The following is a 22,534-nucleotide window of genomic DNA, read 5'->3' on the forward strand; positions in this document are numbered from 1 at the left end:
CCTACCTCTCAACGGTGACCCCCTCATTGTAGCCCCCACCCCATCATCATTTACCTTACTCCAGTGAGCTCTGGTTAAAGCCCAAGTGTTTTACCGGCAGTAGCCACCGTTCCTGGTGAAATTGCAGGGAATGGACTACTGTCAGTCTCTAATTAGTTCTATCTAGAGACATATCATACGGAAGATAGGAGAGGACAAGAGTAAAAAATAAATAGGAAAAGGCTGCTGAAAAATACATGGATTGGGATTGCAGTGATTACAAGTCAGGGGACTAGTGGCACTAATTAGAATAGAAAGGCATGATATTGTAAATATGACATAAAACTGGCTTCAGCCAGGGCAAGACTAGGATGAAACCATGATCAGTTACAATATTTTAAGAGACATAGAAAATGAAACAAATACATTAAAATACTTATTAAAAGAGACAATTTCAACCACAGGTAAGGAAATTGTATTATGATGGTGCACAGGCAAAGATTGTCTAGGTGGAATTTTTTTTAAATGAGGAAGGATTGTTGTGGTTAAACAGTCTGCCAGCATTCACCATCTAAGCCAAAACATGAAGCATGGCCACTTGAACAAGAATGCCTGGCACACATTAAACCATCTTCTAGTATGATCAGCACCACTGGCACAGGAAGGAAAAAACCAAAGCACTGGAGGTGCCAAAATTCAGTTGTGGTATGAGGAGGGAGACGGTGGCATAGTGGTAGCATCACTGGGCTAGTAATACAGAGGCCCAGGCTAATGGCCTGGGGACACGGGTTCATAAAATCTGGAACTGAAAACTAGCGATAGTGACCACGTAACTATCAATGATTGTCATGAAAACCCTGATCTGCCATCCTCGTAGTGTCTGACCAACACGTGACTCCAGACCCACAGCAATGTGGTGGAATCCTAACTGCCCCCTGAAAGTAAGCCACTTGGTCATCAAAGGCAATTAGGGATAGACACCTACATCGTATGAAAGAATTAAAAGAAATTTTATAAAATTTCCTACACGACAAACTGACATGATTTATTTAAAGAAAATATGATAACAGGAATAACAGAAATATAATCTTTAAGACCTTTTAAACGCTGGATAAATGTAACATCAAAAGGCACATATGTAGAATGAAAGAATTAAAGAAGGGAGCAATGAGAAACAAGTGCGTTTTCAGTTACAAGTCCAGTACATTCTTACATGGGAAAAGATGGAGGCACTGACCTCGCATCATTTCTCTGTTACTAAGGTATGGAATTGTTCACAAATCCAGTGAAACACAACTTATATTTGAATCTAACTGTCTGACCAGCAAACCATAATTCAGAGATGTAATCTTAATACAAGATACTACAAGTTAATAATCTAATCAAAGTTATGGATCATATTAGAAAATGTAGGTATCAAATTAACAGGGTATGATTTCAATTACAAAACAAGATTCATTAGGTTAAAAAAATGCCCTTTCCATTGGTGATTAGATAGTCTGACCCCCATCACCAAGTACAGACTTACAGGCAAAATGTAAAATTTCTCTTCTAGGTAACATGAAGACATCAGTTGTTGTAAATTAGGCAAAGCAAGTTGTGCTGTGAACGGAATATACAGCAATCGAGTCGAAAATCGGTAACATTCAGGAACTATATTCCAATTAGAATATAGCTTAATGATTAAGAGAAGGGTATGTTTCATCTTACAATGACACTAATGCATTTTTCGCCTCTTCAATCCACTTTTTAAAGTATTCAACTTCCAGAGCTCGTGCTTTCCCGACAGAGGTAGGGTCCTTATCATTTCTAGAGCGTAGATCTAAATGATGAGCTCCTTCAGGAATAACTATGGCAATCAGTGTATCAGAGATCGATTTAGTCACCCCTCCACTTGCCCAGGGATCCAGGCCACCATTGCTATGAAAAGTAAACAGTACATGCAGTTAACATCAAGCTCAAACAAAATTATGCAGAATAAAGCACTGGTGTCCCCCGCTTAAAGTGTGTTCTAGTAACGTGTTTCCATCTTAACAGCACTGTTAAATTAGGGACATTGCCTAGTAGCAATGTTGCCACTTCTGCTTTAGCGCTGTTACTGAGCCTTCTTCCAAAGCCAAAATGCAGCTTGCTGTCTCCCTCCCCGACCCTCCTGACTCACCACCTCTCCTGGTCATCGACCCTCCCGCTCTGCCAATTCTCTCCCTGACCCTCCCGCTCACCGCCATAAATTTGCTGCAATTAAGGCAGATACCAAGAGATCTGTTACACAGACTATATTAGCTCCTAGTATATTAAAGCTTGGACACCAAAACCCAGACTGAGATTTACTACTGCTAATGAATTCCTTTACTTAACAATTGCCCTTTGGATGCATCATTTTTGCTGTATACTGGAAGAAACTATCCATACAAAAGTACTTCATAAATTGAAGGACGGAAGCAATATTCACTGGATGAAGTGGCTTATCGACAGGGAAACGTGGAAATACATACAAATTCAAATGCTAATAGCAGGTGATGTATAAAATTATTGATCCAAAATTGTGGAACATGTTATAGATATTATCTATCTAGATATTGAAGATATTCAAGGCTGAGTTACATTTTTGATTGAGAAGGAAATCAAGGGTTATGGGGGGCATGCAGGAAAATGGGGTTAATGATCTTATTAAATGACAGAACAGGCTAGAGAGGCTGAATGCCTAGTCCTGCTGCTATTTCTTATGTTATTATTAAAAATGCAACTTGTTGTCATTGCAATGACCATCTTGGCTGATTTAATCTTCCCACAAATAAAAGTGATATCTGGTTTCTGATGTGAGGCATCATAATATAATATTTTGCCAATAGTAGAAGGCAGAGATAAAAGTCTCAACAGCTTGATTGTTTCACAAAGCTCAAGCAGTCTACAGGAAATCTAATCTTTAGGCTCACCAAATCCACATACTGGTCTTCCAAACTATTTGGAAATACATTGTTCATTTATAGCTGCTTACTGTTGAGACAGGGCAAGGAAGGCAAATACTCCTGCACAGCTTCCAACATGAATACTACCTAATGACTTACTTGGCAGGGCATCTGCTTTTAATTCAGTTGTGAATATCCCATTAAAAGATTCTAAATAATCACACAATATAGCTACTTGGTAATCAGGAAAGAAGCGCAAGTTAAGTACAAAGATCTTTTCACTACCTATTCATCCAAATCTTTCTAGTAACCATTAAAAAAGGTTAGTACCTGACGTCCCCAGCCAAACCACTGCACATTCTTTACATCTAGAGGTTTTCTCCATGCATCAGCAGCACCAACATGACTCTAATAAGATTTATTTCTTTTTTCTAAACCAGCAACTCTATTCTTATTTAAAAATACACTCTGGTTCCCAGGTGATACTTGAAAATTCTTCCAGTTTTTAAAAACACACCTGAAGACAATATTGCTGTGTGAACTGATATTTTTCCCACCATAGAGTGTAGTGATCCAGTCAGGTCTAGGACGTAGTCCCCAGTCTTTCTTGCAAGTATCAGAAAATAACTGTAAGTCCCACGGCACCGGTTCAAACATGTCATTGACTCCATCTGAACAGAAAGGCATCACCATTTCTGTACAAGTCTGACAACAAAAAAAAGTGACAAAAATATAAATCTGTGACCAATTTCTTTAGACAGCCTGGCTTAAATTGCACATACATTAGAAACTCAGTCATCAAGGAAGTGAGAATGTTGAAATCCTGTTGGGAAAAACAGCTTTCCCAATTAAGAACAAGTTAACCTGTTAAGATGAAAAACAAAGCCCTGTAGGTGGCATGTGCTGCCATTAACTTATGAATATGGTAGACTCATCGATCTTTCACTTAGCCATGAATATATGCTTGCATGGTGTATTTGAAGAGAAGAGAACTTAATACCTTACAGTTATTGAGGATTTTATTAAAGTTAAACAAGTGTTAATCAGGCTCATCACTGTCACATTTAAAAATGCAGAAAATTGCTTCTAAAGATAAATTTGAAAATTTTACAGAAGCAAAGATTATTTTTCTACTATAATGAACTTAGTCTTCAAGTAGTTAACAAAATAAATCAAGTTTAATCACTTACTACAGAAATTGAAGACTGTTTGTTATTTTGTTCAGCTTGTGTCATCAACAGGCACAATAAAAATCACTGTTCTAATATAAGGAAATATGACAGTCAATTTGTAGATAGTGAGGTTCCACACACAGCAATGAGATGAATGCCTAGACTCAGACTAGTTACAGCACAGAGGAGGCCATTCACCCCACTATGTCCGTGCCAGCTCTCTGCAGGAACAACGCAGCTGGTCTTGCCCTTTCCCTGTAGCCCTGAAAGATTTCTCTCTTCAGGTGCTTATCCAATTTCCTTTTGAAAGCCATGATTGAATCTGCCTCCACTACACTCTCAAGCAGTGCACTCCAGATCCTAACTGTTCACTACGGGAAAAAAAAATTCTCATGTCACTGTTTGTTCTTTTGCCATTTGTCTGAAATCAGTGTACTCTAGTTCTCAACCCTTCCATCAATGAGAACAGTTTCTCTCTATCTACTCATGATTTTGAACATCTCTATCAACCTCCTCTCAATCCTCTCTCCTCTAAGGGGAACAGCCCCAGCTTCTCCAATCTATCCACATAACTGAAGTTCCTTAAACCCGAAACAATTCTCTTAAATCTTTTTTGCACCCCCTCGAAAGCCTTCACATCCTTATGAAAGTGCAGTGCCCAAAATTGAACACAATACTCCATTTGAGGCCGAACTACTGCTTTATAAAGGTTCACTATAACTTTGTTGCTTTTGTACTGTGTGCCTCTATTTATAAATCCTAGGATCCCACATGCCTTTTTAACCAATTTCTCAACCTACACTGCCGCCTTCAAACATTTATGCACATATACCCCCGGGTCACTCTGTTGCTGCGCTCCTTTTAGAATTGTATCCTTTATTTTATATTGCCTCTGCTAGTTCTTCCTACAAAAATGCATTACTTCAAACTTCTCTACATTAGATTTAATCTGCCATGTATCTGCCCGTTGCATCAATGTATCGATGTCCTCTTGAAGTCTATCACTATCCTCCTCACAGTTTACAACACTTCCAAGTTTTATGTCATCTGAAAATTTTTGAAACTGTGCCCTGTACACCCATGTCTTGGTCATTAATATATATCAAGAAAAGCAGTGGTCCTAGTACTGATCCCACTACATACTTTCCTCTAGCCCAAAAAACAAAAGTTCACCAATACTCTTTGTTTCCTTTCACTCACCCAACTTTGTATCCACGCTGCCATAGTCCCTTTTATTTCATGTGCTTTGCTGGCAAGCCTATTATGTGAGACTTTACCATATCAACCAAATTACCCTCACTGATCTGTTATTTGGTCAAAAAACTCAATCAAGTTAGTTAAACACAATTTCCCTTTAACAAATCCATGCCGGTTTCCCTTAATTGCTCCACACTTGTCCAAGTGACTGTTAACTTTGTCCAGGACTATTGTTTCTAAAAGCTTTCCCACCACCTTGGTTAAACTGACTGTCCTGTAGTTGCTGGGTTTATCCTTGTGCCTTTGTTTTTGAACAAGTGTGTAATATTTGCCATTCTCCTATCTTTGGCACCACCCTTGCATCTGAGGTAGATTGGAAGATTAAAGTCAGTGCCTCCGCAATTTCCATCCCTACTTTCTTCAATATATGCAGCCACATCCCATTCTGGTCCTAGTGAGTTTCAACTTTAAGTACAATCAGGCTGTCTAATACCTCCTCGTTATCAATTTTTAGCCTATCCAACATCTCAATAATCTTCCCTTCATCTGTTCTAGTGATGTTAGTTGAGGGATAAAAATTGGCTAGGTTCCCACAGAAAACACTACTACCATTCTTGAAACAGTGTCATAGGATGTTATGCATCCACCTGAGGGGGCAAGATTCACACCTTAGCCAAAGGCAACAGCCCTGACAATGCAGCACTCTCTCAGTAGTATGACAGAGTATCAGCTTGGATTACATTCTCAAGTCTCTGAACCCACAACCTTCTTACTCAGAGCAATAGGCATTATCACTGACCCAACACTAAAACTTGCAAAAATGTCTCACTAATGTTTTTCAAGGTTGTGTCAAACCTATAATAACTTATTTATTATATTTATTAGTTCAAAGAAACAGTGTTAGATTTATGAAATGCACATTTTTTAAAAAAAACTTAATATAGCTCCTCAGAAGGCACAGCAGATCTGAAAATAGAAAACAGCAGCACATTTCATTCAGGAAAGTCATGCTTACTCTGGTTATAAATGTCAGTCCAACACAAGTAGATGGATAAGAAAGTAGTTTGAAATAATACTGATGTGCAAGTCTGAGATGAGAAATTCCTAACTGTGTCTTTCCCTTTCTTATTCCTACCATATAAAATGTTAGACGGTCTCTCATCAGAACAGATGTGATCAATTTAGATGCTGTTGCCCCTGCTGCAGAGTCTAAAACTAGGGGTCAACCATTTAGGACTGAGGTGAGGAGAAATATTTTCACTCAGTGGGTTGCGAATCTTTGGAATTCTCTACCCCCAGAGAGCTGTGAATGCTCGGTCATATTCAAGGCTGAGATCAATAGATTTTTGGATGCTAAGGGAATCAACAAATATGGGGAAGGGGTTGGAAAGTGGAATTGATGTAGAAGATCAGTCATGATCTTTTTGAATGGCAGAGCAAGTTTAAGGGGCTATGTGGCCTACTCCTGCTCCTACTCTTTACTCTAGCCCATGGAATGAATTTATAAATGTTTTCTAAAACAGATCAATTTCAAGTAGACAATTCTAGTGAGCACTTCAAAATTGTGGAAGAACCTGATCATTTTAAATATCGAGGGTTTATTTGAAATTTGTTTTCAGGATGGGAGGTGACATTTGTGAGATGACATAGTGGTATTGTCACTGGACTGGTAATCCAGAGACCCAGGGTAATGCCCTGGGGACCTGGGTTTGAATCCCAGCACGGCAGATGGTGGAATTTAAATTCAATTAAAAAAATCTGGATTTAAAAGTCTAATGATGACCGTGAAACCATTGTCAATTGTTGTAAAAACCCATCTGGTTCACTAATGTCCTTTAGGGAAGGAAATCTGCTGTCCTTACCTGGTCTGGCCTACATGTGACTCCATACCCACAGCAATGTGGTTGACTCTTAAATGCCCTCTGAGCAAGGGCAATTAGAGATGGGCAATAAATATTGGCCTAGCCAGCGACACCCATATCTCATGAATGAATAAAAAGGACACATTTCCTGCCCAGTCCTCATTGGTGGTTGGCCTCCTGGAACTGCTGGAGTCCTTATGGTTAACTTTTCTTCAAAGTGCATTCAAAGGGTGTTTAACTTTCTAAATTCTTTCTTATCCCCTTGAAGCATATTGCGTCTTCAACTTTGCCAGACCAATTTACCTCAAAGGACATCAGAAGATGCACAGAATGTGGTGCTGAGCCCACGTCTGCATACTACAAACTACTTGTGTCAGGTCTGGCAGGATGAGGAGGAGGCAGCTAGAAAACAAGATAAACAAACCTATGAGATGTCCTTTTAGGTTAATTTTCTTCAATTACTATATTTTCCCATTAGAATCAAACTGGAAGAATAATTTGGCATGTTTAATTTAATCCTGCCTGGATACCTTATGTACCTCAGGAAGGTCTATTTGTCAGAACTTAAAAGTGAGCAGAAAGGTCAGGTCATTGTAAGGAAATACCAAAACTAATATCACACAAAGTTCCTAGGCAGCATGTACTATGATCTGCTGTCACTGCACAGAAAATTGCTCATATTAGAGTACATTTATTGGCATGTTCATGTTACATCAACTTCATACAATAGTGCTCCACATGTAACAACATTCACCTGGTAATACCAGCCTTGATCATCAAGGTTGGAAGTTGCAGTCTGCGATATATTCAGGCACTCTGCATTGCCTGTGTAGTTATAATATACATTCACAGCCTGAAAGATGTTTTGCAGTAGCGACTCTGCTGATAGTGAAGGATCCTTAAGAAAGGTGCAAACAACCTGAGAAGAAATAATTTTAAAAATGGATTAACATGTCTTTGAAGATAAATTAGTCAGATTTTAGTAAAATTTTCAAGTTGATTAGATTGATAAAATTAATGAAATAAAGGTATATGCACATATAAACTTTAAAATGTATCTACTTCAAACCCTCCTCACCCCCACGTGTATCTCCACTGAGCTATAAGACGCTGGATTATTTTAATTCTCTAATACATAGGATTTTGTGCAGGTTTCTGTAGTTTGCATATAAAGCTTGGAGAGATTTTGACAGGTCACAGCAACCCCACTGCACGAAGAATGCACAGCATCACTTGGCTTGTTCCATTATTGGACTATCTTGGCACCACAACAGTGGTCATAATTCTATTAACCATATAAATAAAATACACTTTTTGTTCACTGCTAGCCCTATATGTATGTGTTACACCGAATTTGTGAAACTGCCCATTTCATGAAATGGCCAATCAAATTGCTCATTTCTTGAAATGGGCAGCCTACTTGCACAGTTCATGAAACTGGCAGTTTGACCACCCAGTTCATGAAACTGGCATTGGAAAACTTGCCCAATTCATGAAATGGACAACTTTTATGAACATAAAATTTAATTCACAAATGTATAATCTGCTTAATTCTGTTTACTGTTCTATGTTTCATCTAGTATTATATCCAAACCATTCAGATTTAGATTATATTCATCAATGATTACAATACAGCTGAAACAATTCATAAATGCATAATATGCCTTTATTCAATGTACATTTCAGATTCATTGTGACATCCAAGTTTTTCAAATTCATTGGTTTATGTTCTGTTTTATTTCATTCAGGATCACACCCAAACCATTCAGATGGCTTATACATCAATATTTACAAAACTAGCGTAAATACAATTCATACATATTTAACATGCCAGCATTGGTCAACATTGTCACAGGACTTGTGGCTGTGACAGGCAATGTCACAGTCGAGGTCTGCTTTCAAGCAGAACGTCATCTTAATAAGCAGTTACTCCTGCAAATGGCAACTCTGGAGGCCTTGCCCACGACAAACACTTGGAGCACATACAATCTCACAAGGCTGAGTTGTTCTGGTGGAATGTCTTCTGCACTCATCCACTGTACTGCACAAATTCAAACTGATTCCTGGCAAGTTTGCCTTTCACAATCTCCTTAGCTGTTCGAATGGTGTAGCCAGTCCCATCTTCTCCCAGCACCACACCTATAACATTTGGTGGGTCACCTTGGCTGCAGTCAAATGCTGACTCTAGGACAGCCACATTGTCACCAAAACCAGCAGCCTGCAGTGACCTTGTGCTGCGGGCCATCATCTGCTTGGCTTGCTATGTAATGCCCTGGTGTGCCACCTTCCTTGCATGTCTGGCAGGATGAAGTTCTTCATCAGATTTAGGGTCATGTGTAATGAATGATCCAAAGGCCTGCTCAGGGTCATTCATGGAGGATAGTCCCAGGGATGTCTCAAGATCATCCATGTTGAATGATCTGAGGGCTGGCTCAGGATTGTCCATTTTGGGTGGTCCAGGAGCTGACTCAGGGTGATCTATGGTGGATGGTTCTGGGGCTTGCTCTGGATCTTCTGTGTTGGATGGTCCAGAAGCTAACTCAGAATCATCCGTGGTGGATGGTTCTCAGGCCAGCTCAGGATTGTTCATGGAGGATGGTCCAGGGGCCCAGTTCAGGATCAGGATTTTCCATGTTCTCCTCAAGAAGTCTTTCCACTTCTTCTTCTTCACTGACTGTGGAGATTCTGTTGAGGAACTCATCTGGCAACTTTGATCTGAGGCCGCATCGTGGTTTGTTTCCAGTGAGTGTTTGGTAAGGTGCCATCTTTATAGCTTCATGGTAACTGCTGTTCATTGCCCACTGAACAAAATGGACACTATAGCTCCACTGAGCAGAGTTGGTGTCACACATCCAGGCCATTAGCTTCAACTTCATTTCACCATTGCTGCGTTCCAGAGCCTTGACTCTAAGTATGTCTGGGATGCCCGTTGACCAACACCAGTTCTTCTCAAGAGTGTTGCCAGTTCGTGGATGACTTGTGCTGTGAACTCCCTTCCATTATCTGACTGAAGAATATGTGGAGCTCCGATGTCTAAAAATATTAGAAGCAGGTCATGGGCAACTTCAGCTGCTGTCTTGGATTTCAGAGGATGAATGGTGTGGAACTTGGTCAGGTACACCATGTAGTGCAGTATGAAACGATAACTTCTGTCCTTCATAGTCTGCACGTTAACCAGGGCTACTTGTCCACATTTATCCAAGCTGTTAGCAGACTCAGGCCTTACAACCACTCCTGTTGCTGTCTCCTGCCTGCAATGCTTTTCTATGCATCTCTCACAATGACTGATGTACTGTCCTATAAGAGACCATTGGATGTTTGCATAAATTTCCGAAAGTTTCTTGAGTCTTATTTTCACCACCATGGCCAGTTCCAATGTGGGCTTGCCGCACGATGTCCAGGACTGCTTCCTTGGTAGCCATGCACTTAATATTGTTCTTGGTAACCTTGTCCACACCACCTAGAGATGTAAGCATGAAAGTTTTCAGGATGTGATATTCATTTCTTGGGAGTTTGTCCAGTTTTCCCATGCTTGAGGGCAGCAGTAACCTTCTGTTCGTATTCAGCAGATGACAAAACAATACAGCTCTCAATACAGTATCACAGAATCTTAACAGTGCAGGAGGCCATTCGGCCCATCGAGTTGTACTGGCTCTCTGAAGAGCATTCCAGCTAGTTCCACTCCCTTGCCTTATCCATCTGCCAGATACAGTCATCCATCTTCAGTGTTTGCATGGGTTTTGATAGTATACATTTCTATGCTTATATACTAGTTCTACAAGAGGTGTGAATGCCATCACATTTTCATCTGAGTACAACAAAAGAGAGATGAACTTGTCACCAATGAACTGTTAGGTGTTACTTGCCATATGAACTTTTGAAGTCAATGCCATGTTATTTTCACTCCAGCATGGAATTCCACACCTTCGATCACCTGCTGTGAGCCTTTGAAGTCAAATAGGCAGATGTAAACTGGTCCTTTTGAAACTTGCATTAAATTTTACACCTTCCACTGGCCACCATTTGTGCTTTTGTAGACAAACTTGCTTTCCCAAATTTACAATGTTCATGCTGTCACTGGGCAACTTAGTACATTATGTTAAGCTTGTACAATGCTTGAGCAACAATTCCATGAATAAGATTTTAAAACTCATACACATAGCATTGGCCATTTCATGAAATGAGCAGTCAAACTGCCAATTTCACGATCCATGCAACGTGTTTGCCAATTCATGAAATCAATTTGACTAGTGCCCATTTCATGAAATGAGCAGTTTCACAAATTGGGTGTAACACCTGAATATAAGTCACTGCTAGCCTTATATGTGCACATATAATTCACTGCTAGCCCTATGTGCATAGTGATATTAAAAATTAGGATGATAAATATTTATAAATTCTAATTTTTTATTAAGCCAATCAGTGTTAAACCTGAGATTTAGTGAATATACTTTCACCAAACGCATTCCACTGTCTCTATTATTATACAGGTTATCAGTATAAAAAAATAGTTTACAGCATACCCTCAACAAACCCAAGGAACACTTTATTAATCTTCAAGATGATACTGTGGGTTACACAAACTTCGGAAATATAAAGTCAAAAACAAGGAATGTTAGTCAATGATTAAAGAATCAAAGATATTTCAGCTCCGAAGTTGCTCATTCCATTCATTTTGCCATAAGTGTTATTTATTCCTGCTTCCCTGCTCTTTACCAATACTCTTAACATTTTTGTACACCTTCAAATATTAATCAAATCCTTTCTTAAGTGTTTTGATTATCTCTGCTTTAATAATCAATCATCAAAAATACCTATCATATTCTAATAACCCCCTACATGAAAATATTCCTTCTAGCTTTGTGATTTGTATGTCTATTACCTATCCCAAAATCACGCCCTCAGGAGTGGCAGCTTAATTTTCTTTAAAAAAATACATATAACGGCATCATTTATTAGCTGTGAATGAGGTTAAACATGTGGCAACTAAACATGCATAGAATTCATATGTCCCACCCTTTACTGCATGGTATCGATTGTCAGAACAATGTGTCAAAATGCAATACATATTCAAACAACCATTTATGCAAAAAAATCTTTTAACACACTCATAGATATTGAGCATGGCAAATAGTTTGGAAATCATCCCAGTCAACGAGAATTAGAACATCTTGATATTCCTGATCTCATCTGTTCTTAGAAGTTAAGTCAGGTCAGGCCTGGTTAGCGCTTGGATTGCAGAAATCATTCTGGACAAGACACTGTGATAGCACTTCAGCCAAAGCAGGGTATATATAGAATGCTCAGATTTCAGCGTTTAAGAATTCCCGCAGCAAGTATTGTACTGGAATCTTTCTTCTTTTTCCATTCCACCTCCTGCTAAATGGATTTAAAATAGTTGCATACGTTAATTACCTTAATAGGCCAGGCAGGGAGAGGTTGTAAAAAGTTGGCCTCATATGGGTAGTCCACCATAGCCAAATTAACCCAAGTGTCAATCAGCCATGATTTGAAGGATGCCACATCAGATGCTTGTAATGGTGAGCAGAGATGGAATGTACGGGAAAGAAAGGTTAAACCTTCCGCTAAAAATGGGGACCAAAAAAAAGAGATCAAATGTCAAAAAATATTTAAATGTTACATTAATTTGGAAATGTAGGAACATAGGAACAGGAGTAGAACATTCAGCCCATTGAGCCTGCTTTGCCATTCAATCAAATAATGGCTGATCATCTACCTCAATGCCGTTTTCCTGTGCTATCTCATATCCCTTGATGTCATTAATCTCCAGAAATCTATTGATTTCTGCCTTGAACATGCTCAACTGAGCTTCCACAGCCCTCAGGGATAAAGAATTCCAAAGATTCACTACCCTCTGAGTGAAGAAATTCCTCCTCATCTCAGTCTTAAATGGCCTACCCCTTATCCTGAGATTATGTCCCTTGGTTTTAGACTCACCAGCCAGGGGAAACATCTCATTACCCCTATTAATAAAGCCCAGGATACTGTATGTTTTATTAATTGCTCTCTTCACCTGTCCTGCCTCCTTCAATGGTCTATGCACATATACATCAAGGTCCCTCTGCTCCTGCAGCCCCTTAAGAATTGTACCTCTTATTTTATATTGTCTCTCAATGTTCTTCCTGCCAAAATGCATCAACTCACATTTCTCCGCATTGAACATCATCTGCCACCTATCTGCCCACTCCACCAACTTGTCTATGTCCTTTTGAAGTTCTATACTGTCCTCCTTACAGTTTAAAAAGTAACTTAAACTCCTTCAGGGGTGAAAGTGACTTAAATTTCTTACCGGTACAGTCCTATCCACACCAATGTAGTTGAGTTCTAACCACCCTCTGACATGGCCTCGTAAGTCACTCAATCGTATTAAACCACATTTAGTGGTTCAAGAAGGTCCATCCCCGCCTTCAGGACAGCTAGAGATGCCCATATTCTAAGAGTAGCACTGCCTATGTTAAATCTGTTTTATAATGCAGAAGCAATAAACCACATCACAACAAACATCCTGTTACTGATGGGAACTGAGAGCAAGTTGGTTGAGTTAATTAAGGATGGATCTTCTTATTGTAAATAAGCATTTGATAATTAAAGTCAATTCAGTAGTATTGTGAGCAAATTTCTCAGAAATCAGCAGGAAAGGGCAGTTACTTCTTTTCTTTGCTGATTTGCGATCCAGATTTGCACTTGTGACATCTGAAGTGCGCTGTATATGTCACAAAACATTATATGCATTGTGGAGCTCCTGTTGTGCCAGGGGAGGGAGAAGAAATTGTACAGTAGGCAACATGTAACTCAGTCAAGTATTAGTTTGTGTGTTTTGTTGAGAAGGGAATAATGTTTGCACAAGACTGTAAGTGTGGGGGTTATTATAATAGATCAGAAAGCACCTTTTTGACAAATGGGAGGGACTTAAAAGTTTTGCTGCAATGCATTATATGTTTTTCAGGAGGAGCTTGGCAAATAATCTTAGCTGATTAGGGACATTCAAAGCTTGAGTCTATGATGCACTGACTACAAAATCATATTGTTGTCTTCCTTCTATTTAGACTTGCATACAATCTATGTATATCATTCATATTAAACTATGAATCCATCTACAAGCTACTTTCACATTCCAAGTCAATTTTTCATTTGCTTCCCTTATTCTGAAAATAATTTGCTCTCTGTTCATCCCTGTCAGCCAGCATTAACTATGGTAATTCTCTTGGGTTTTCTTATTAAACGTCTGGCAATCATTAATTAACTTTTTTTAATGTGCATTTGCCACACACAGCTGGTCTGCGATCAAACTACTTGGGTGGAAGCTTCCTGAGACTTCAGTGAGTAACTCAGCCACACAGAACAGCTAGGTCTCAAGTTAGATTCCCAATTGATTCTGTGTTGAACCACTCAATGGGTAGAATTTTCCATGCCCACCGGCAGCGGGCATGATAGGTGGCGGGCACGGACAATATGGCGCGATCTGGTTCACAATGGCAGGAAGGAAGGTCACAATCGTCCGCTCAGCCCGCCGACGGTGGGCCGCATTTTCTGCCTAGTCAGCAGGGAGCTCATTGTAATACATCAGCATCTCATTAAGAGGCCATCCCGCCAGGTTCTGGACCCCCAGTCCACGTTGACGGGAAAGCAAGTTGACAAGCTTCATAACGACACACAGGCGACGTGCACTTGGCGGCCTTCGCTTTGGGGGAACTGAGGTTAGTGAACAGCATCGTTTTCCACAGCTCGCCAGGGTCATCTGTTGCTCTGCAGGCTTCAGGGGCACCGGGATGAAGTGCTGCCCTGGCCTGGAGGTGACTGTAGTCCGGGGGGCGTCCTGGGTCAACTGCTGCCTGGCCCCGGGTGTGTGGGGGCGGGGGGGGGGCGCGCGCGCAGTGTCCAGGGGCAACTGCTGCCCTGGCATGGATCCCACGCACAAGCAATTGAGGTAGGGGGCAAGGTAGGCGAAAGAAATGGCTGGGCAGTAGGGACACTTGTATAAAATGACCATCCCTCTGCAACTGAGACAGTTCAGGCGCAGCCACAGTGATATGACTGGGGTCCTAGCCTGCCCGCTAACGCAAGCGATGTGAAGACACCAATGTGCCACCAAGCCATCCAGACCTTACCCCCCACCACCCCAGCACAGACTGCAAGTCTGCAGCCACTTTATTGGACTGCGCAGCAATTGGACTGCACAAGTTGTACAATCTCCTCGCTAACGCTGGCCACATAGAAGTCACTGCTGGAGGCATTCACAGCCTCTTGTCCAAACTGGAATGCTGAGATTACCAGTGTTCCCCATGTTGCAGGTTGACAGGGCAGGCATGCAGCACATTCATCTGTGGCCACCCGAGGAGTGGCCAGTACTTCCCAGGAAGCGTTAAGGAGTGGTCACACAGGGTCAGAGAAGGGTGCCAAGTACACCAATGCTAACCATGACTCTCTCTTTCATGCTGCAGGAGGACCACATCAGGATCATGGATCCTGGTGACCTAGCTGTGTGCCTGATGGCCTATAGAGAGCAAAGAAAACGAAGGAGAGCGCGACTGAGGCCCCTGGTCACGCAAAGGCAGCAGCAACATTAGGAAGAAGGGGCTGCTGGAGCTCCCGCACACACTGCCCAGGAGCGACAGTGAGTCATGGCTGGTCATCACCTAGCAACACCCAGGGCCAATAGGCGCCGCCTGTCATTCCCGCAGATGACCGAGAACCAGAGTCACAGATGACTGCACATGTCTAGGGTTAGACCTGGTCACTTATATCTGCCACTCACTGCAGGACTTGGCACCAAGGAGACATGGAGGGCATTCACTGCCAGTGGCTGTGAAAGTGACTGAGGTGCTCAATTTCTATGCCAGCGGCTCCCTTCAGAGCTCCGCAGGTGACCTCTGTGGGATCTCATAAGCCACCAACCACAAATGCACAAGGTCACGAATGCCATCTTCTTGAGGGCACACAACTTTATGCATTTCACTCGGGACCGGGACAGCCAGGATGCAAGGGCCATTGGATTCGCCCAGATCTTGGGATTCCCACAGGTGCAGAGTGTGATCGACTGCACCCATGTGGTGCTCAGGTCTCAGTCGCTAGACACGGTGGACTTCTTCAACCGCAAGGGCTTCCACTCACTGAATGCGCAACTAGTATGCGACCACCAGAAACACATCCTGTAGGTGTACACGCTGCTTACATCCTCAGTTGCTCGCAGATCCCTGCAACCTCCCAGGACCCACGAAGGCTGTAGGATTGGCTCCTCGGAGACAAGGGCTACCCGCAGAGGCCATGGCTGAAGACACCGTGCGGTCCTCTGCAGCAGCGCGATGGTACAATGAAGCTCATGCTGCAGCTCGCAACTTGGTGGAGCAGACCATCGGGATGCTGAAGATGCGGTTCCAGTGGCGGGGCAGATCTGGTGGTGCCCTGCAATATAGTTCACAGAGGGTGTCATGCATCATCGTCATCTGCTCTGCCCTTTACAATCTGGCGCTCCAACAAAGGGACGAGCAGGCTGAGGAGATGGAGGTCTCCTCGGATGAGGGAGACGGCAGCAGGGATGAGGGTGAAGAAATCCTCGGTGGTGACGATGATGGGGATGAGGCTCTCGCACTGGCTAGACAAGGTAGGCACACTCGAGAGGCCCTCATAGCTGCCAGATTTGTGAAGGATGCTGACAAAATGCAGTGAGGTGTCCCCATAAATCCTTGCATCGCAGTTGTGAACATTTGACTCCTGTCTGACTTATGGCAGCACCAAAAGCCTCTATGAGAATTCTCCTGTCATGGAGATGCAGTGGAGGCCCAAATAGTCGCTCGATCGCAGGAGGATGATGACAACATGCAGTGAGGACACTCCACGAAACTTCACATAGCCTCTGTGAATGTCTGACTCCTGACTGATCAAGGGCAGCTTGCTTGCGCTCCACGATCAGGGCCATCTCATGGAGATGCAGCCATGAAACTTTAGACGCATCCGATGCTGTGTCCGCCTTCACCACCTGAATCCTTCAGGAGCTGGTGCACATCATCAATGGTTGCAGGCGCTGGTGTGATGGGTGCCAGCCCCACCTTAAATGTCCTGAGAGCATGCAGAGAGAATGAGAACACTTTGTGGCATCTGCCCACTACATTCTAGCAGCAATGACCAGCACCGCCAAGGAGCAGGCATCAGTAATGTTTCCAGGAAGTGAGAGGCTGGACCATCACTGTGGTCTGAAGGCTGCACAGAACACAGGGAAGAGGCCTTGGACTGAGACACCTGCCTTTTATCTTGTGCAGAAAGGTTTCATAACTGAGTGACGAGAACACTGCTCATCAGAACAAGGAGCTACAGGCAGGGAGTCATTCTTAGGAGTTTATTGACTACAGTGAACAGTATGTACAAGTGACCAACACCTGTGTCCAGGCTGTGTAACTACTTTTCCTTAACTTTCCTAACCCTGCCACTATGTCTTGGTGCTCCATGGAGATCCACAGCGGAGGTGGAGGCAGCCTGCTGACTGTGACGCCCTGTCTGTGATGACTATGGCGGGCGTCCTCTGGAGGGCCAAGACTTGGAGGGCCCCGGCCTGCTTTCGGGGTCTTGCTGTGTGGCAGTGGCACCTTCCTCGGCCTGTGAAGCTGGAGTTGCAATGGTCGTAGGAAGAGGGGATTCGAATGGGCCTGACACTCGCGGAGTCACCTGGGTGGATGACCCTGGGGTGTGCACATGCTGATACTCCTCCCTTTGGGTGCCCAAGGGCCCCTGGCTGACTCCATGAGGGGAAGGGGTAAGCCCATGTAACAGCGCAGGAGCAACATCCTGGACCAAGGTCTCCATGGTGGCTGCCATCCTGCCAGTGTTGACCTCTGTGCGTTGCAATTCCGGCGCTATCACTTCAGCCTGAAGATGGATGGACTCCTCCATCATGCCTTGCAATCTGAGAAGTGCAGCAGACATCCTCTCCTTATGTTCCCTAGTTTGCCTTTGCAGCTCCAGCAACTGTGACATGACCGATTCCAGAAGCTCGTCATCTAACTCGGACTCAATAGGTTCCTGGCCTCCAGCAGCCCTCTGAATGCTGGGGACCTGGGAAGCCCCTGCCGCCGCCTGCTGTGGATCAGACTTTGCACTGTACTCACCACTATGTGATCCCATGCCTATTCTAGAGCTAGGTCCCACTGAGGTGTGTCTCTCTGCGCTGGTGGAGGGTGTGGGTGAGTGCCATGACGGAACTTGTAGGGGGGTGCATTCCGGTTCCCCTTCCGATGTCCCTTCCAAACTGGCTTGGAGGCCCTGGGTCATGGATTCCATTGGCTCTTGGGAGTGATGAGCCTGTGGAAGCAAGGGGAGAAAATTAGTTCAAGGCAGTGGCCTGTGGTACAGAACACATTACTCACAGCTTGGTTGTCTGCTGGACGTTGCACTGCTGGATCCTCACTTGGTAGAGTAGCGCCGACCTCACCGTCAGCACAGGACCGATCCCGATCATCGCCGGCCAGCTGGGTGGCTGTGTTCTCAAATTCCGTAAGGACCTTGAACTCCGGCATTCCTCCACCGGTCTGCAGCCTTTCCCTCCTGTTATGCGCCAATTTGTCCTGCATGGAGAGAGGAGAGAGTATATCAGGACGCCTGCCGGGCCAGATGATACATGTGCCTGTCCTGTGCAGGTGGTGAGTGGTCCCATGGATGGGCTGAGGACAATGCAGGTGTGTGTGAGTGTGTGAATGGTGATGTCCCTTGAACTGGCAGTGAGGGTCCTGTGGTTGTGTGATGGGTTTGAGTGTGTATGAGTTGAGAGTGATGAAAAGAGTGACTTACCCTGGCAGAACGAAAATCATCATTCATCCTCTTGCGGTACTAGGTGGCTGTCCTCATCTGTGGGGCGTTTGCACTGACCACTGCCTCCCAAGTTGGGTTGGTGCCATTGCTGCCCATCCTGCGGCCAGGGAGGGGGTACAGGACATCCCGATGGGCCTCCACGGCATCCAGTGGTTGCTCAAGGGACCCGTTGTTGAAGCGGGCGGCTGTAGTCTTTTTACCTTTGCTGGCCATGTCTCCCGGGCAGCGATGGTGAGCTGGTAGTGATGAACGCTGTGCTGGTGGCTGCCTTTTAAACATGGTTGCTGGTGTGAAGCAACAGCGGGCTGATGGCAGGAGGGCAAATGAGAGCCCACCCTCCATGGAAACGGCATGTTTCCTGGGAATGCATAAATAATGAGGCAGGTTTGGGACAATACCACGTGAAAACCTGCCATCGCCGGCAGCGGCTAGGATGCCATTTTGCCCGCCCGCTACCACACTTAGTGCAAATCTGGGAAAATTCCACCCACTATCTTTGCTGTTGACAGCCTTGGACCAAGCAAGTGAAATTTAGCCACAGTTACCATTTATTATTGCTATCCAGGGACCCTTGCTGGAAGGAGGATTGAATCAGGATGAACCGTAATATCCTGAATGCTTTCACCACTTTCTTACTGGTATGCTGTACTGGGCTGAACCTGCTTAATTTCACCTCTGCCCTCCTTAGATAAGGGGACCAAAACTGTACACAATACTCCAGGTGAGGTCTCACCAAGGCTCTTTACAACTGCAGCAAGACTCCTGTACTCAAATCTCCTTGCGCTGAAGGTCAACATACCATTCGTCTTCCTAATTGCTTGCTGCACCTGCATGCTAACTTATAGTGACTCATGAACAATGACACCCAGATCCCTTTAGACATCCACACTTCCCGAGCTCTCACTATTTAAAAAATATTCTGCCTATTTTTTCTACCAAAGTGAATAACTTCACACTTATTCACATTATATTCCATCTGCCATGTTCTAGTCCATTCACTTAACCTGTCCTCTTGACCAAGTCCTCTTGAAGCCTCCTTGCACCCTCCTCACAACTTACATTCTATAACCCAACTTGGTGTCATCAGCGAATCTGGAAATATTACAATTGGTCCCACATCCAAATCATGTATATAGATTGTGAACAGCTGTGGACCTAGCACTGATCCTTGTGGTACCCAACTAGTAACAGCCAGCCATCCTGAGAATGGTCCATTCATTTCTACTCTCTGCTTTCTGTCTGTTAACCAATTCTCAATCCATGCTAGTATATTTCCCCCAATCCCATGCACTCTAATTTTATTTACTAACCTCCTGCATGGGATCTTATCAAATGCCTTTTGAAAATCCGAATATACCACATCCACTGGTTCTCCTTTATTAATGCTACAAGATCCTCAAGAAACTCCAACAAGTTTGTCAAACATGACATCCCTTTCATAAATCCATGTTGACTCTTCCCAATTTTATCATTCTTTTCTAAGTGTCCAGTTATCACATCCCTAAGAATAGATTCTAACATTTTCCCCACTACTGACATCAAACTAACAGGTCTGTAGTTCTCCATTCTCCCTCCCTTCTTAAATCGTGAGGTTACATTTGCTACTTTCCAGTCTGCAGGAACCTTTCCAGAATCTACTGAATTTTGAAAAACCACCAATACATTCACTCTCTCTCTAGCCATTTCCTCCAACACTCTAGGGTGAAGCTCATTTGGTCCAGGGGATTTATCAACCTTCAATCCGGTTAACTTTTCAAGTACTATCTCTTTACTAATACTAATTTCTTTTAGTTCCTCAGTTTCACAAGTCCCTTGGTCACAGAGTATATCTGGGAGATTTTCTGCTAATTCTTCCATGAAGACAGAAGCAAAGAAACTCTTTAGTTTCCCTGCCATTTCCCTGTTCTCCACTATAAATTCTCCTGTCTCCACCTGTAATGGGCCCATCTGTCCTAGCTAATCTTTTCGTTTTCACATGCCTAAAGAAGCTTTTAGAATTCACCTTTACATTCCTCGCAAGTTTGCATTCATTTTTTTTTCCCCTTTCTTAATCAGTTCCTTGGTCCTCCTTTGCTGGGTTCTAAATTGCTCCCAATCCTCAGGCATACCACTTTTTCTGGCATCCTTATAAGCCAGTTCCTTTGATCTAATGCAATCCTTAACTTCTTTAATTAACTATGGTTGATTTACCTTTCCCTTTGGGTTTTTGCACCTGAGAGGAATCTATATCTGTTGCAGACCATGCAGTACTTCTTTAAATAATAGCCATTGCTTGTCTACTGTCAAATCTTTTAATGTATTTCCCCAATCCACTGTAGCCAAATTGCCCTTCATAACCTCAATTTCCTTTCTTCAGAATTAAGACCCTAGTTTCAGAATGAACTATATCACATCCAAGCTTAATACAAAATTCTATCATATTATGATCACTATTTTCCAAAGACTCCTTTACAGCAAGGTTATTAATTAGCCCTTTCTCATTACACAACACTAACCCCAAAACAGCCCGATCCCTAGTTGGCTCCTCAATGTACTGCTCCAGAAACCCATCCCATACACACTCCGTGCAGTACTTCTTTAAATACTAGCTATCGCTTGTCTACCATCAAATCTTTTAGTGTATTTTCCCAATCCACTGTAACCACATTGCCCCTCATAACCTCAACTTCCTGCAGGAATTCCTCCTCCAGAGCATTCGTGGTGATTTGGTTAACCCAGTCTATGTGTAAATTGAAGTTGCCCATCATTATTGTATTACCCACGTTACATGCATCTCTAATTTCTGATTTATACCGTGCCCAACATTAGCACTACAGTTTAGTGGCTTATAAGTAATTCCCACCAATGCTAGCTGCCTCTTGCTTTTTCTTAGCTCCACCCAAACTGATTCTACATCTTGATCCTTCGATCCAAAATCCTCTCTTACTAATGTTTTGATCTTGTCCCTTATTAAGAGTGCTACCCCACCTCATTTTCATTTGTGCCTATCCCTCCTAAATGTCGAATATCCTCGGATATTCAGTTCCCAATCTTGGTGACCCTATATTGTCTCTGTTATATCAATAGCTACAGCTTCGAAATCATAAACTAACGTAAACAGACTTGTTTTTAGCCAACCTGACGACTGTAGCATTTAATGAAGCGAGCGAAAATGGGCAGCAACACTAGAGCAAGATTAGACAGGAAAAATGCTCAACACTTAGGTAAATGTGCTTTCTTGGGCACTGGCAAGGATTGGTGGCATGTATTACAGTCTACTGTTGTATTATGACGAGAGATATTATTAATAAAGTCAGGCTTAAGTCACAACACAGATGGTTTCCAAATCAAAATATAATTCCCCAGAGAACCTGCAATAACAGTGTTATTTTTCCTACTGCAATACCATCATGTTGTAAGGTAACTGTGCCACATCACGTGTACAACGTTAGTAGATAAAATGGACTAAAATTACACCCCATGACCAATAAATGATGCTGATCATCTTATTAAACAGTTGACATATGTAGCACTACAAGGACACCAGGATATTATAAACAAAGAAAGTAACGCGATGTTCCCTCACTTAAGGCAAAATTAGTTTTAACGCTTGATT

General features: G+C 42.9%; 1 protein-coding gene across 2 annotated transcripts in view; it reads right to left on the reverse strand.

Moving 5' to 3' along the window:
- Positions 1 to 970: 970 nt before the first annotated feature.
- LOC144682868 (lysosomal Pro-X carboxypeptidase-like) overlaps positions 971 to 22,534 on the reverse strand; it is a 47,043-nt gene continuing 25,479 nt past the window's right edge. For both annotated transcript variants that reach the window (XM_078545694.1, XM_078545693.1), the window contains 4 exons: positions 12,535 to 12,704; positions 7,874 to 8,038; positions 3,406 to 3,593; positions 971 to 1,899 (listed from right to left, as the gene is read on the reverse strand). In XM_078545694.1, coding sequence (XP_078401820.1) covers positions 1,686 to 1,899; positions 3,406 to 3,593; positions 7,874 to 8,038; positions 12,535 to 12,704 — 737 coding nt within the window. In that variant the 3' untranslated portion in view covers positions 971 to 1,685. The remainder of the gene's footprint in view (positions 1,900 to 3,405; positions 3,594 to 7,873; positions 8,039 to 12,534; positions 12,705 to 22,534) is intronic.

The sequence above is a fragment of the Cetorhinus maximus genome, chromosome 7 (genome assembly GCF_964194155.1).
Source record: "Cetorhinus maximus chromosome 7, sCetMax3.hap1.1, whole genome shotgun sequence".
NCBI lineage: Eukaryota > Metazoa > Chordata > Chondrichthyes > Lamniformes > Cetorhinidae > Cetorhinus > Cetorhinus maximus.